The 18,462-nt window shown below is 31.5% G+C and overlaps 1 protein-coding gene across 2 annotated transcripts in view; it reads left to right on the forward strand.

The window, feature by feature from the left end:
* thw (chitin-binding domain protein thawb) overlaps positions 1–18,462 on the forward strand; it is a 124,932-nt gene that overhangs the window by 97,261 nt on the left and 9,209 nt on the right. For both annotated transcript variants that reach the window (XM_088270021.1, XM_088270031.1), the window contains exon 3: positions 3,896–3,939. In XM_088270021.1, coding sequence (XP_088126147.1) covers positions 3,896–3,939 — 44 coding nt within the window. The remainder of the gene's footprint in view (positions 1–3,895; positions 3,940–18,462) is intronic.

The raw sequence follows: 18,462 nt of genomic DNA on the forward strand, positions 1-18,462 counted from the left end.
ATCAAGCCACTTATTGAACTTTTTACTGTGCAACAGATCTTTTTAGGTAAAACCTGAAGGTTTTTTCTCCATTTGAAAAATATTTAGTATATTTAAAAAAATAATAAAGCAATACCTTTTCTTCAAAATGCAAAAACAACACTTTTTGCCCAGTAGCGGGTAAATATAAAGTTAAAAAATATGTCTCTTTTGCTGGGATATAGTACATTTTCTGGGCATTCCAAAAACATGCACAACTGAAATTTGACGATTTTTTATTTATGACGTTCTTGAAAGGAGTGAGCGATATAATATGTAGGAGTCCCAAAAAACTTTGTAGTGAAGACCGAGAAAAACACGATCAGGTATGCCAAAAACTTGAAAGGATGTCAGGTTAGGTATGTATGAGTAGATGCATGAACGTGGAAGAGGCGTAGAATGTTTGCAAAGACAGAGTGGTGTGGCGTTCTATTATCTCTGCCTACCCCTGCGGGGAAGCGGCGTGATGGTTAGTTAGTTAGAATGGTGAACGTTGCACCTATCTAAAGTGATCACTTAATCAGCCCATGTTAGGTCATTACCCATATAAATACCCGGACATATCCTTCTTCATAAACATATCGTAGTCGTACAGGAGAAAGTGACCAACTACCAAAACTTAAAATGTTCAGGAGGGCCATTTAAATCACTATTGCTTTTCAAGAAAATAAACACCTATGCAGTAAGTCATTTTCAACTAGTCAATATATTTTACTTCCAAGTTTAAAATCCTTTGGGATTTTTTCAGGGCAATATTAAGCTAGTGAGATATCAAATAGTCAATGATCACGTTCTTGTAAAAAAATGCACTTGGTCACTTTCTCCTGTATGACTACGATATGTTGAGATGTCTGAAATACACAAAACATTATATTTGAAATAAAAATATTTGTAAAATCTGAGTGAAGTCCTATAAAGTTTTATCAAGGAAGTGCGTAGAATGCTGTATATAATTCGATCAAAAGGTATTATTGTCAGAATGATCCAATCGAGTTTCATAATACTTACGATTGCAACCTCACTATTGGTACACCATACACCATGGAGCGACATTAAAATTCGCAATAACCGATGTTACTTGATCACCTCGGTGACCTTTCACCCAATGTCTTACAAACCATAAACAGAGAGATTGTCAAAATAGAGATGTGGGTGGTTTGAGATCAGATCACTGCACCGGTGCTGACATCGAATCTCAGGACTATTCGGCTGTCCAAACTTAAAACACAGTAAAGGACATTTTTTTGTAGTACGTTTTTTTTGCATTTTTGGACTAAGAAGAATCTACTTAGTCCAAAAATGCAAAAAAAACGTACTACAAAAAATGTCCTTTACTGTGTTGTGAGTTTGGACAGCCATATTGAGTCGAGGCAGGCGTGGTGTAGTCGGGGAGACGCTCGACTGCGAAATAGGCGTCGCAGGTTCGATTCCCGCTAGTTGCAAAATGAATTCAAGTAAGATTTATTTTCAATTTGTCTAGGCGTTTGTGATGTATTTTTTACATTTACCTTCCTATCCTTACTATCCTACCTGCAGACAAGCATCTAAAACAGACGCTTCGTGGGTTATTCCTTAAAAAAAGATATTTAATTTTTTTTTATTTACTTTTTACTTGGTAAATACCAGCTTTTCTTAAAATATATTATGACACGTGTTTCGATGCATTCTGCGTCACTTTTAAACACCGTTGCATTTATTATTTATCTATTGTTACACGTTATTATTATTATTATTATGAATGTTTACACATTCAGAGTGATAGTTAGTGAGTTACTAGCAAAATGAACAAAAAATTAGTTTTTGATATCTCAACATAGATGAAGAAGAATATGGAAGTCAGGTTATTTTAAGGGTTTATGACCTGTCATAGGCTAGTTAAGTGATCACTTTACACATGCATGATATTCGCCATTCTATCCATGATTGAAAACCACATTATTCAATTTTTGTCAAGTCATACATATTTGATAAATCTCATGATGTTACGTGATTAAGTTCACAACAGCCATCTATGATTGGATTTATATAGTTTTTATTTAGCAGAAATCCTTTTTTAAATTTGAATGCGTATTCTAAAACCGGATTATTTTACATACTGGGAATCATCTGACTTTGACCAGTTATTTTATTCCTAACATTTTGAGTTTGTATTAAATGTGTGAGAGATATATTATATAGATTACAAAGTAATTTAAAAATCAAATTCAAAATTAATTGTCAATCATAATCATAATTCATTCTCTTCATTCATGTTTTATTTGCCAGCAAAACAGAAAAAAACATTATATTTTTAAGTTGAAATAATGTTAATTTCACATTTTTTTACATCGCCATTATCTGTTCTCCTAGTATGCATATCAACGTTGATCTGTATTACATGGCATAAAAATATAAAAATTAGCGTAATACGATATAAATATAGCCTTCTCATCTCCAAATCCTGCTTCCATCTGGTTCACTCTTTAAAAATCGGAATGAATGTGAAAGAGACGGCGGTATCACAAATATTTACGACATTTATGTTGCAATAAGGTATTCATTCAACTCGGTCGCATATGCCATAATATAATCATTTTGTGACAAACGATATGCTTATTCGACATTTGTACGCTTGTTATATCGTATTGTTACATTGCATCTGCTTTCCACATATTATCCATTTTAGGGTACCGCAAAGGCAAACGCGTTATAATCAACTTTTTCAAGTACCTAAATGTAACACTGATTTTGCCAGAAATACTACAATTAACCGCATTATGGATACTTATAATAAAATGTTTAATGACGTAGATATATTTGGGAAAAGCACTAATTCCATAAAAAATGACATAAGCAGGAAATTAGGTGAATGATTGATCGTTGCCGTTTGTTCAACAAGCCAACTGTTTAAATAGGTACTACACACACACACACACACACACACACACACACACACACACACACACACACACACACACACACACACAAACACAAACACACACACACACACACTCACTCACCCCAACCAACATAAGAATAGCATTATCGGAGGATTTTTTGTAATTGGCCATAGTTTGGTTAATTAATGTTGTATAATATATTGTTTTGGCTGTAAAAATCCCAAATAAAATAAAATAAAATAAAAATAAATAAAATAAACACATTGCATTTATAGAATGCAAGTCATTCATACATTGCAGTAATGGTGGTTTAAAGTGCAGTGCTTAGAAATCTTTGCTTTATTCATTGGAGTCGTAAACATAATATTGAACCCGCATATTGATTGGCAAAAAGCTTATAATCCTTTGTTTTGGCACATGTATTCAATGGATACCAAATTATATATTTGAACATTATTTTGAGATAATTCTCAAGTTATGGGATTTCCTTAATTCTGAGGCTATGTTTACGTGTGTGTCTATATATACACACATGCATGTACAAACGCACATTAATATATTTTCAATTTAAGTTTCACTTTGAAAGCCACTATTTCTTCAAATCTATAGTTACACGTATTTTGATACGATCCATATCATTTTAAAACACCGTTAATTAACTAAATATCTCGTTCTCTGTATTTAAATAGCTATATGTTTCATTAACAGCCTGAATCCAATGTTTGAAAATAAAATAGTAAAAAATATTTTTCAAAAATATTAATTTATTTTTTATCATAATTGGCGAATCTCATGATATAAAAAATTACTATGACATGTATTTCGACGCATACACCATCATTATCATATAGCGTAGGGTTTAATTATAATGGTGTTTTCAAAATTATGCAGTTTGCATCGAAACAGGTGTACTAGACTGGCAGAGAATTAGGATATTTTTACCGTGTAGGTATTTATTTTGAATTGTTTTAACTAAAAATGTATTTTTATTCTTGCAGTTATTGCATCAGCTACATCCGTCAACGCAGGTGCACGGCGATATGTAAGTATAAAAAATATTATTAAATATTTTAGAGAAAGAAAACGATTATTATCCTAATGCAATATAAGAAAATCATTTAAAAAAAAGAAGGTGAAAAAAATACAGATGAATTACTTGATAAACGTCTCACGCTTCGATCGGCTACAACAACTGCTATGGGCAAGGTAATCTTACCAGCTCGCAACCAGCTAACCAGATTTGGCGAGCGTACCTTTATTGTTGCGGTACCCATGGCGTGGAATGCTTTTTCATCAGTAGTTAGAAATAGCGACAGTGAGATGATCTTTAGGAAAAAAGTTAAAACACATTTGTTTGCTAAATCATTTACACCATCTCATTTTCTCCAATTCGATCACAGCGAAACATCCTAGTATAAAGCATAAAGTATCCAAATTTTTTATCATTATTATTATCAGTTAAAAATAATATTTTTTCGGGAACAGTCAATTAGGCATATCGCTCACTCCTTTCAAGAACGTCATAAATCAAAAATCGTCGATTTTCAGTTGTGCATGTTTTCGGAATGCCCAGAAAATGTACTATATCCCAGCGAAAGCGGCATATTTTTAACTTAATATTTACCCGCTACAGGGCAGAAAGTATTGTTTTAGCATTTTGAAGAAAAGGTATTGTTTAATTATTTTTTTAAATAAACTAAATATTTTTTAAATGGAGAAAAAACCTTCAGGTTTTACCTGAAAATATCTGTATCACAATAAAAAGTTAAATAAGTGGCTTTATTTTTATTTTTAATACATTGTACTATATTTTTAAACTTTAAAAACGTTCTCCTGAAAAATCAAGTTTTTGGATTTATGACGTTCTTGAAAGGAGTGAGCGATATTAGAAAATATGTTTAAAAAATCTTCTTAATTTATTTGTAAAGTAAATATGTGCTTTGATACAATATAACGATGTGGGTTCTAACAGATTTGATCAGATTAACATATTTAATGACAATTCCGAATAAGGTGAAATGTCAAATCAATTTAGCTGCTCACAAAAAGTGTTCGTTTGTTATTTTATAATAAAATACATACTCTTAATAAAATTTAATGTTGTTACTTGCATCAGAACCAAGAGATGACTGAAAATTATATTACATATTTTTGTTTTTTATTGAGGGTTATTTCTAATTTAGTAATTAAACTATTTTTTTAAAATAAACGATTAATTAAGAAAATCAATCGTTTATTTAAAAAAAATGAATTTTCGATTACGTTATTTTATCAGCTAAGGATATTCTCAATGTTTTTATATCTCAATACACATAGATGGAGAGGAAGAATATGGAAGTCTGGGTATATACGTAATAACAGACGAGTATTGACAAAAGAGGTTATTCTATAAATTTATTTTTAGAGTGTGTTATTTCGTTCGGTTAATTTATAACTTGTGGACATATTTTTTTAAATAAATAATAATAAAACCCTTATCCGCACCCCAATGGTGCATAGGGCACTGCGTCATATAAACGCAGTGTTATATTGATCGTTTACACATGAAGGAAAGGTGATCAGCCTACAAATAATTTAATCGCATTTAAGCCATACATGAGTATTTAAAAAAACGTACCTGGAATACGCTTAAACAGAAAAACCTTTTAGTAATATAATTGTTTTTAAGATAACAATCTCTACAAAAGGTTACTTGTTCTCAAAAGTTAATAATATGTAGTAGTTTGTATTTAAAGTTAATTAATAGTATCATAAAAAGACTACATACTTTAATAATATGATTACACATTACATTAAGAATATTTATATACATATCGCTCACTCCTTTCAAGAACGTCATAAATCAAAAAAACTGATTTTTCAGGAGAACATTTTTAATGTTTAAAAATATAATACAATGTATTAAAAATAAATATCAAGCCACTTAATGAACTTTTTACTGTGTAACAGATCTTTTTAAGTAAAACCTGAAGGTTTTTTCTGTATTTGAAAAATATTTAGTTTATTTAAAAAAATAATAAAACAATACCTTTTCTTCAAATTGCAAAAACAACTCTTTCTGCCCTGTAGCGGGTAAATATTAAGTTAAAAATATGCCGCTTTTGCTGGAATATAGTACATTTTCTGGGCATTTGGAAAACATGCACAACTGAAAATTTACGAATTTTGATTTTTGACATTCTTGAAAGGAGTGAGCGATATATTATATTACATGGTAAAACAACTTTTTCGTTTGTCATGAAAAACTCTCACACTTATCTCCACCCAAAAGTGCATAGAAATAGATATATGGTATCATGTATTAACATAGTTGAAATACAAGAAAGAGAAAAATTATTTTTTCAATATTTTTATTATTGCTTAACGAAAAGTATTATTTTAACACATAATCATAATATATAAATAAAATATGTAAGTAAAAATGTAAAAGGCGAAAGATTTATTCGTATTGAATCGTATTTGTCCGCCTCCATAGTATAATGGTCAGCATGCTCGGCTACCGTTCTGGAGGTCCCGGGTTCGATTCCCAGGGGGGTTTAATAAATATAAGTGATTTTTTCACTCTAATATTTATTCAATATTACACTGGACTGGTACCTGAAGTGGAGGGTTGATCACCTTTCTTCATGTGTAATCGATCGAGATAACTCTGCGTTTATATGAAACAGTGCCCTATGCAGCATTGGGGTTCGGTAAGGGTTTTATTATTAATAAAAATGACATGCGTTGGTGACAAAAGTGTATGATGTGTGCAAGGAAAGTGATTTGCCAATGAACGTTACCAAATCCAAAATTACAGGAGTCTTGCAAATGTTCACAAAGACTTGTGGTGAGGTATTTTAATCTCTCTACCTACCTCTGCAGGGAATCGGCGTGATGGTTAGTTGGTTAGTTAAAAAATCGTATTTATTAATAAGCTTGTAAAAATAAAAATAAATATTTTGTTAGAAAACAAACACATTATTAATATTTTTTGAACGTTTTTTTACTAAAAATGTTAGTATATTATTAGATTAAAACCAATATTTTTAGCTTTTCCACTTTATTTTTATTTGACCAGCGACCGGGTTTCGTTTTCAGCGACTGGTCTGACTAGTCTGATGATGTCGGTAACGACGAAACCCGGTCGCTGGTCAAATAAAAAAAAGTGGAAAATCTAAAAATATTCGTTTTAATCTAATAATATATTAAAATGCAATTCCATCACGAAGTGTCAGTGGATAATATAAATCTATTAAAAATGTTAAGTTTTGTTTGTATATAACGACTAACCAAAGTTGCTGAGCTTTTGTAAAAAAAAAAGTTTTTTTTTCAAAAAGTAAAAATGAATTACCACAAAGTTAATATATTAAAAATATAAATAATAATACATTATTGATGTTCTCATTAAACATCACCTAAATCAAAACAACAAAATGTCAGTACCTAGTAAGAAGAGTACAAGGTGTTAAAATAATACAAAATGAATTATTATAACTGTGACCTAAATTGTAAACCAATCATCTGCTTGATTTATCTCTCGTGATTATTTTGAACGATTTGTTTGATTTATAAAGTGATTTAAAGCCAAAAATGGAACTGGCAAAGGAAGGATGAAAGCTGAGTAAACTGTTGAAATCTACTCCATCGGATGTATGTGTGGAAAAATCATTATATGGCAGAATTAAAAACGAAGATATAAGAAAGGAATGTAAGGCTGAACTAGGGATGGTTGAAAATATAAAGAAGAGTTCTTTAAGGTGGTATGAGCATGTGGAGCAACTGGATAACGTGAGAATGACTAAGAAAATACATTTACAACATTTTGAGTGAGTCCAAATACTTGTTCACAAAATCTGGATTATCTCCAATTACAGAAGTTATTTTCAAATTATTTAAATAATATATAATATTTTTTAATAATATGAAAATAACTCCTGTAATTGGAGATAATCCAGATTTTGTGAACAAGTATTTGGACCCACTCAAAATGTTGTAAATAAATTATCTGGAAGCTAAAATAATAAAAATGAAAATGGTATTTTCTGGCGTTTCTCATGTGTGTGATTATAATCCAGGATTCGGACCTCACATACTAATATAAGAGTTTCTGCTTAATAAAAAGCTTTTTTACATCTCACCAATAGATGTCTCTAGTGAAATTCTAGTGATTCAAGAACAAGGTTTCTAAATTGGTTCATATATATATATAGAACTTCCGAGAATTTGAGTAGTGTGGTTGTCAATAATGGGTAGAATTAGTGAATGTTACACGCGTGTAAAGTGATCACTTAAACCAGCCTATGACGGTCGTCAGCCCCGTAAATGCCCAGACTTCCATATTCTTCTTCATCTTTGATGAGATGTCAAAAAATAATATAAAAGTAACTCCTGTAATTAGAGATAATCCAGATTTTGTGAACAAGTATTCAGACACACTCAAAATGTTGTAAAAAATACTTTTATGCAAGTTTTAATACAGTCTGTAAAATAAGTCATGAGCTTAAATTCAATCATCAATTTTTTAAACTTGTTGTGTATTCAAAATATTTTACAAAATGTAACAAAACACAAAAACAAAAAAAAACTTATACATAACAAAATAACTGCAGTATTTTCCAAGAATTTTCACTTATAAATTACATACAATCAAAGTAACTTTAAACATAAAAAAATTAACCAATTTATAAATAAAATTAGGCCATAAAACCTACAAAGTTGGAGCCTAAGTAGATACGTGAATAGCTGTGAAACATAAGCCGTAGCTTAATTTCAGAGTAATTGTTACGTTATGTAATTCAACAAAAATTAAAAAAACGGTGTGGGAGTCTAATCTTGCGTTTCATGCGTCACAGCCCAAGAGCTTACCACTGTTCTCTGCTGCAGACATATCATAAAAATACAAATACAACTGTTTTTTCTCTAACCTTTTACGTCGAAGAACAGAATTGAGCAATGTATTTTCTTTGTATGCATGGTTACGTAAAGGTTGAATCTGCATTATATTATGTTATAGTTATGACGACTTTTTTATAAATGTCAACGGACAGGACAAAAAGTCTTGAGCAAGTACGTGAGAGACGATCACCTTATTGACATTTCAAACATAAAACTCACACTTGATGATTTATGTTAAACGTAATTGATCTATTGTTACTTTTTGTGTATTATTATTGTTAAGGTTACACAATACAAATGAATTTTACCTTGTTAGAGAATTTATTTTACAACATTTTGAATGTATCTAGATACATTCGGGCCTCGTATAACACGGTTATATGGTTCCACAAAAACCCTTGTTATACAAGGTTTAAAGTTCATACAAAATTAGGGTTTGCATCCCAAAAAAAAATCAAATAAAGTTTAAATAAATGTGTACTTTATTTTTTTAATAACAAAGAAACTGTTTAATTTTTTCTGAAACCGTGTTGTTAAAAGCGTGTGCAATACATGTGTATTCAAAAAAATATGCCACAATTTATACATCCGTTTTATATAAAACCGTGTTATACGAGGCCCAAGTGTGCTTAATAATCACAAATCTGGATTATCTCCAATTATAGGAGTTATTTTGTTTAAAGCGTTTCTCATGTATATGATTATAATCCTGGATTCGGACCTCACATACAAATGAAAGAGTTTCTGCACAATAAAAATTTTCTTTCCATCTCACCAATAGATGATTCTAGTGACGTTCTAGTAATTCTAGCAATGTTTCGAAATTGGATCATGTGTAAAGATCTTCCAAGAATTTGAATAGTGTAGATGTCAATCTTGGGTAGAATGTGTGTAAAGTGATCACTTATGCTTACGGTCGGAAGCCCCGTAAAAGCCCAGACTTCCATATTCTTCCTCATCTATGTTGAGATGTTAAAAAAATAATATGAATTTATATTATTTTGTATTGTTGAATGCGGACCCGCATTCAACAGTATGAAGGCTGTCTGGAGATCGGATTTATACTCGGTGAAAACCAAATGCCGCCTATACAATGCCTGCATTGCTCCTGTTCTCTTATACGGCTGTGAAACATGGCACCTTACAAGGGCCCAAAGCAGCCGTGTACCAAGCTTTGAGAACAGGTGTTTGCGGAGAATCTTAGGCGTGCGGTGGTTTGACTTTGTGAGGAATGAAGAGATAAGGTGTAGGACGCAGCAAATCTTGGTCACAACTGTCGTCAAAAAAAGGCGATTCAGTTGGCTTGGCCACGTACTCCGCATGCCTCCTGAGAGCCTTAATCAAGCTTGCCTCTTTTACAAGGCATCAGGTTCGCGCCGCCCAGGACGACCATTGCTGACAATTCGTCGGCAGTTCTCGTCAGAACTTCGCGACGCGGATCTGACTTGGGAGGATGCAAGGGAGCTGGCAGCCGACAGAAAAGCCTGGAGACAGTTTGTGGACTCCATATGCTCCACCTAGGGAGCGGATATGGTTATTATTATTATTTATATTATTTTGTATTACCACGTTAGAGACATATGCGAGATCGAAGATGTTGTTAGGTGGGGAAGGCAACGAAGAAGTCAATGGTAGGCTCATGCGACAAGAATGGAATCATCCTGACTCCTATACATCGCACTGCACGTTTAACCATAAGGTAGACGACTCCTAGACAGACCACCAAAGAGATGGATTGACAGTTGATAATCGATATATCAAGAGGATAATCCCTCTTTTTAATTTTTAATTTAAGTTTTATAAGGTAAATGCCATTATTTCAAAATATTTTCTGACACGTATTTCGATGCATTCCGCAACATACGGTGTTTGAAAATGATGTGGAATGCATCGAAACATGTGTGACAATAGACTTTAAGAGATAATTGTATTTTCTGAGTAAAACTTAAATAAAAAATGGATAGAGCAACTGCCGAATTACTTAATAATGAAATTGAATTGAAACAATTGCTTAAGAACCCTAGTTTTTTATATTTTATTTATTTCATGTTTTTTTTTTAAATATTCCAACATTTGTTGTAGTGTATATTGACATGTTTAAGGCTCAACATACGTTGAATCGCAACTTAATTATCTCTAAATCCAATGTGTCCTCTCCGGTGGCCGCCTGGGGAATGAAGCGACTTAACGAATACTGCGCCTTAAGACTTTTACAAAAAGTGCATGCTTGTATAACAACGGTTTTATCAATCCATAACGGTTTTATATAACACCCAGCATGTTATTATCAAGGTTTTACATATCTAACAACGAGTGAACATGCTAAAAGTATATAATTTATGTTATCAGTTTTGGACTACAATATTTATCGTGACTATGAAAAAAATACTACGATTGTAAGATTGTGTATTTATTTGAAGATCGTTACCGACCCCTAAGGCGAACTTCTCACCGAGCATGGTCACGGGTCGCTATCGACCCCGCGGCTAGTGAAAGGTTAAATTTATATCAGAAAATGCGGAGAAAGTTTTTTAGCATACTGCATAGTAATGGGTCAATTCTATAGTCAATTCTAGTGGATAGCGATTGTGATTATCATAACAAAAAATAGTAAGTAATGCAACCCTGTAACCTCACTTGTCTTCGATCCGACTTCTATATGTATACATGCACCATATGATAACGGTGCAAAATACATCGAAAGACGTGTCAAAACAGATTTTCAGAAAAAGTATCTAATATTTTCCAAGTGAAATATAAATTAAGAATGGGTAGTTAAAACCAGGGCTCTTTTCCATGTAACGCGGTGAAACGGCGTTCCAGGACCTTATTTCACAATACATATTTTTAATATATTTTTTTAAATCAATTAGGTAAAACAATTTATGTATTAATTTTAAATCAAACACAGATTTTTTGAGTCTACTAAGTTGTATATTATTAACAAAAAACACATAAAAAATTATATTGTGACAATTGTTTCGCCTTGTCAATATAATTTTTTATGTGTTTTTTGTTAATAAAATACAACTTAGTAGACTCAAAAAATCTGTGTTTGATTTAAAATTAATACATAAATTAAAATGGAGTTCTACAAATTAAACGCCAAGTCAATAAATAAAAAATAGGTAAAACAATGTTTGCGTTTACATAATAACAATATATATTTATATATTTGTCAAAATGATAAAATATGGTGTCGTAATGAATATTTGAATATTTATTGAATATTTGTCCGCCTCCGTAGTGTAATGGTCAGCACGCTCGGCTACAGTTCTGGAAGTCCCGGGTTCGATTTCCAGGGGGGGGGGTCAAATAAATATAAATGATTTTTCACTCTAATATTTATTCAATATTATCCTGGACTGGTACCTGAAGCGGAGGGCTGATCGCCTTTCCTTCATGTGTTAACGATCAAGATAACACTGCGTTTATATGATGCAGTGCCCTATGCACCATTGGGGTGCGGATAAGGGTTTTATTTTTATTATTATAATGAATATTTAAATGATATTTGAATATATTTATTTTATTATGAAGTGATTTCCGGGTATATGATTTTTTTTATATATTTATGAAGTGAGTTCCAGGTCCTTTTTATTTAAAAAAAGCCCTGGTTATAATCATAATGTCACACTACCTTTTGATGAAAATATATATCCCTCTACAAATTACATTTCCTATTGTTACCAGTTCAATATATATTTAAAAGTAAATTCTCCTTCCACTAAATTGCAAGATAAGATGGCCATCGATGTTAGATATGATCTCAAATTATCCAATTATTATTTCAATGAAATGATCGTGATAGGAAAACAAAAAGATCTATGTCTGCATTATCTGGACAATGCATCTTCAACAAAGATGGTCCCATCTTCGGACTATAATGGTTCAGAACATTCGTACTGTGCGAGTACAAGAGTCATCTTCGTTCCATTTCGAAACACTACCATTTGTCTCTAATTATGTATACCTACATGATGTTCTAATGTTTTTTTTTGTTTTTTAATTATGTGGAATGTTTTTTTTTCGATTTTTTTTGCAGATATTTTGTGGAATATTTTAAAAAATAAAATATTTTTTTTGACTCTATTATTTTCGATATTTTTCTCCAACCGATTTTGTCATCTTAAGGGATGGATATAAAGTAAACTTAAAACTGTGAAATATTCATAGCTAGGTAAGTAGGCAATGTAAGCATATTTTTTGGCATATTAAATTTGTTTTCGTAAATCATAAAATTCAAGTATATTAAATAGTTCAAATTAAAATTAAAAAGTGTGAAGGTATCAAAAACCTAATGCAAAACTAGTAAAATTTTCAAATTATTTCTTGAAAAATTAAATATATATATGTAAGTACTACTTCAGAATTTTAAACAATGCGGTTTTTTAATCACGAGTAGAATGTTGAATGTTATACGTGCATAAAGTGATCACTTTAACGAGCCTATGATAGGTAATTAACCATGTAAATACCAAGACTACCACTTTGGATACATTCGAAATTTTAAGAATAACGTAGAAGTCGCAGTGAAAAATAAGTGCATAAATTAAAATGTTAAAAATAAATATAAAATAAAACTCCTGATTGGTGAAACCGAGATTTATGAAACACTTATTTTTTTTTAAACGGATTTGCACACACTAAAAATGTTTGATTATTCCTGAAACGCGAAAAATGGGGATTTTATATACATATTATTACAAGCGCCACGGTACAAAATCACTGAAACAATACATGAACACCAATTATCATTGTCTGGTGGATTGAAAGTGTCTGGGCTCCAATTGCACCAGCAACATTGTATTGCATTTTCAATACACCAACTACTATGGAAATCGTGGAAAAATCCGAGCTGATCATTAGAATTTTTCAAACAAGCTTTTATTATTCGAAACAGGTTGCGATCGTACTTGCCACAGCAATTTGAATTTTATCTCGCTATTCCTAGTATTTCGCAAATATCATTATTGCATGAAATGGTAAGCTCTCCGTTGTGAGATCCGTAGATCCTACGAAATTATCGATCGATTGATGAGGCTCGGAATTAAATTGAAATCACGATGCTATTTGAAGAACTTGTTTCGATGACTGGACATGTCACAATAGTTTTCAAGTTGTGCTATATTGGCGAGCTAAACTTTTGTTTTCTTCAAAGAGATGATGAACACGATATTCCCACGATTTATTTTACGAGTGTAAAATAATTTATTTGTTTTTAAAGGTAAAATTTAATTTGAAAAGTTAAACTACCTTTTTTTATTATAAGTAATAAAATATTTAAAAGTGGTGGTATAAATGTGGAATAGGCGAAGATTATTTGCAAATACAGATTGGTATGGCGTTCTATTCACTCAATCAGTTAGTTTTATAAAAAAAATATGTTGAACGGTTTATTCATCATTTTCTTCGTTTATCCCCTATCTTTTCCAATGGTGCATAAGGCACTGCATAGTATTGACGCAGTGTTATCTTGATCGTTGCTTGAAGGCAAGATAAACAATCCTTAGCTCTAGGTACAAGTCCAGGGTAATTTAAAAAATATGAGAGTGAAAATTTACTAATATAAAATTTAACCCCTCCCATGGGAATCGTACTTGGGGCCTTCGGCAAGGTAACCAAACGCACTAACTATTACTCTAAAGCGGCTGTCAATTCGAATTCTTACTGTCATAACTTATATTGGCTTTCGGTAGAGAAATGTACTAAGCATAAAAAGTTTAATGATTTTTAAATAATGAATAATAAGCCAATGCTTAGTAAAGGTCGATACGTCAGTTAAAAAAGATGACCTGGTAACATTCTGTATTTCAGTTTTTTTTATTATACTCTTTTAAAATAGATAATCAACAATGAAGTTTTAAAAAAATTTCTGAGTACCTACATGTTATGTTTTGTAGGCTAGTATTTTTGCTGGTTAAATTTAAATGTTTAGAATCTGGGTTATTGAGCCAATTTCTTTTTGGTTACATCTGAACTTATGTAACACGTTCTCAAAAATAAAATGGTCAATTTTTCATATTCAAAAATATATATATTGACGGAATTACTTTATATGTAAGTATATAAAAAAATAACAACTTTTTATATGTACAACAAAATAACTTTTTTTTCTATTTTTGTTTTGTTTGACTAGTGACTGAGTTTCTTAGTTACCGACATAATCAGACCGGTGATGCCGGTAATGACTAAACCCGGTCATTGGTCAAATAAAATAATAATGAAAAATACTAAAATTAAAAAAAAATCTAAGTGAAATTTACACATAATGTACCTATTAAATTACTATGAAATTAGCATATTTCTAATTTTGGGAAAAATATAATAATTAACACTGGTCTCGTGGGTCCGATTCCAGCCAAGAACTAAATAAATTCGAGAAATATTTATTTTTAATTGATCTGAGTGTTTGTGATATATTTTTCACATATGCTTTCTCAATTTTTAATATCCTACCTGAAGACAAGCCTCTAAAAGTAGAAGCATTGTGGGTTATTCATTAAAAAAAATTACATGTAAAAAAATAGAAAATTAAAAAAAAAATAATAGAGATGGGTGGTGACTGACCATGAAAGAAGCAACTCAATCATCATACAGATTGTAACCCAGGAAGAAGAACTGATAGAGATGGGTCCAGTCGATGTCGAGGTCTCGCCGTTTGATCAGCTGAGACAGCTCCACATCTCCCACATTCTAACGCTAATTCCAACTTAACTCCACATGACCACCGCATTTAATTAGCCCTGACAGCCGATCTACCGAAAGATGCCGTCACATTTCACGAGCTACGGACAAACGCCGGATGCGACCTGATCATTCGGCATTCACCAGTAACCGTTCGACTCTTTCCGATCCCATGTTTTGTATTCGATTTACGAAATAATCGGTTTCATCCGTACGGAACCAGCCAGCTTTCATTTTTTATGCTGGATATGTTTCTCTCTTTGAATCTGATTATGCTACAATTTGAATTTCGAATTTTGATGCCAGACTTTGATACTGGTAATGTTCTAAATTTGAGGACCAATCTGTTCGAGATTTGAAGAACAATCCGTTTCAAATTCGAACGAGTTCTTTTATTTTATATATAAAAAAAACTGTCATTTTTACCCGGTTGCGCCCGAGATTTATTTTCGCATTATTTTAATTTTATTATTTGATAAAAAAAATCAATATTGTTATAAAACGAAGGTATGAATTTGAACTTGAAAATATATTTCGTATTAATTCGATAGAAAGATTTATACAACTCGACTAAATTTGAAGACGTTTCCTTTTCTTTTATTATAAAAACCAATCATCATTTATATTCGGTTGAAGTAGTGATTTATTTTTGTCTTTTTTTATTTGTATTTTTTTTTAGTTTTCATAGTGTAAAAATAGAGTGAAATTTATAGTAGGCATTATTTGAATTGAAAAATAACACAATTACATTTTTTTCTTTACAAAAAAAAACAAACTTCATCCTTACCCGTTTACGCCCCTGATTGATTATTGTCTATTTTTTTGGTTCATAAAAAAATATTGTGTTTAAAAATGAGGAAAAGGAATAGTTTGAAATTATCTTTAAATATAGTTGGCATTGCAGGAATATATAGAGGTGTTCAATTCAACAGAAACGCTAGGCATAAGCCTAGGTATAGCTAAGCTAGGCATAGTTAGGGTGAAACTTAACCTGCGCCTGCGTTACGTCGATAATGCTACGATATTAAAATGATTTATGTATTAATTTTAAATCAAACACAGATTTTTTGAGTCTACTAAGTTGTATAGTAGACTCAAAAAATCTGTGTTTGATTTAAAATTAATACACAAATTAAAATGGAGTTCTACAAATTAAACGCCAAGTCAATAAATAAAAATAAAAATGATTTATTATATAATATCAGACACTAGATTATACATCTTACGGATGAGATATCAATTACATGTAATTTAAAAAAAAAAGTGTTTTTATTATTTACACAAATATTTCATTTTCATACTATTTCCGTGAGCCTAAGCGGCTCATTATTCGACATAGGTATCAAATTGTGGTAGAGTGGGTTTGAACCGAGAAACTCTGACTTAAGTGTCCGCGACTCTAACCACGGGACCACAACCAGACACCATTATAGGTGTCTCAACTTAATATGAAACATATATAGTTTTTATTCGAAAGAACATCATCCCAAGAAGGTTTCAAGAATGAATGTAAAATGGGTGTTCAAAAATAGGCAGAACGAGAACTTTACACAAGTGTAAAAAAAAATCGATCACTCGAGCCAGCCGAATGCCAGGTCGTAAACCCTGGAATGCCCAGACTTCCATCTTCTATCGAATAAAAACCATAGATGCTGCATCTCAAATTGAGACACTTTATATAAAATTATTTGAGTATGTAAAATTATGATTTTGATAACTGCGATGTGAAACTCTATTCTATTTCTGAAATTTCCAAATCATATTATTTTAATGTTCTGCTACAAAAATATCAATCTAATAATAAATATGGGAAACATTGTAATCTTTCGCGAGTGATATAATCAACCTAGATTTAAAGTTGATTTTTTTAGAACAATGGCTCTAGAAACATTTTTATTCTTTACTCATTTACTCCTTTTAATCATCCGACACTTATTTGCAGACATTGCCAACCATAATTTATCGTAACTAGATGGGAATAATAAATTACAAAGATGTCTTGATATGCATTTACAAGAATAATTAAAGAAAACACTTCGTTTTTTACCACTTGAGTTTTATTATAGACTACATGTTTCAGAAGCTAAACTTCCATCATTCAGGTCTGTATAATAACTAAAATAATAATATTTTAATTATATTTTAGTTATTATACAGACCTGAATGATGGAAGTTTAGCTTCTGAAACATGTAGTCTATAATAAAACTCAAGTGGTAAAAAACGAAGTGTTTTCTTTAATTATTGTAACATGTCTTACCACAAAGTTAATGCCGAAACAATAAATAAAATACATTTACAAGCATTGATACGTAAAGAACTAATTTATTGATTCTATAAACGTGCAGATTCTTCTTCTTTTTCCTGGCTCCATCTCGACTTATCGTCATTGTAGACTGTTGGGATCAGCTCTCCTTGTCTTCAGGTTGTAGGTCCTTCTATCGTGGACAAAGTCACCTAGGTCATCTATGAATTATTTGGTCTTCCTTTAGATGTCTTTAAAGGAAGATTCATGGCTATTACCTGATTTACCACATGCTCACATGCTCGGGTTCTCTGCATCCTATATGCCCATACCATCTCAATTGTCTTTCTTCTACCTTCCTATTTATGTCTGTTACACCCAGGCTTCCACGAACGCGTGAACTCTTTATTTTGTATTTTCAATCAATGTTTTACTTTGTAAATCATCATTTTGTTATGCGGAATGCATCGAAACATGTGTCACAGTAGATTTTAAGAAATAGTGTTATTTACTATGTAAAACATTAATTAAAAATGGATAGAATTTACCACAAAGTGACCGCTGAATCAATTAATGAAATCTTTATTTTGTCTCTAAGTGACACTCCTATCCTGTGGCAGGTTTCTAGTTGCCTATCGAAGGTGCTTTATATCGTCCAGCATTCGGAGCCATATACAAGTGCGGGTCTTACAATTGATTGTTAGTCTTTTCCCTTTAATTTGGATGACATTTTTGGTTAGCAAAGGACTCCCGTCATG

This window comes from Brachycentrus maculatus, unplaced genomic scaffold, assembly GCF_059751285.1.
Source record: "Brachycentrus maculatus isolate JH-2025_06_01 unplaced genomic scaffold, ASM5975128v1 h1tg000026l, whole genome shotgun sequence".
NCBI lineage: Eukaryota > Metazoa > Arthropoda > Insecta > Trichoptera > Brachycentridae > Brachycentrus > Brachycentrus maculatus.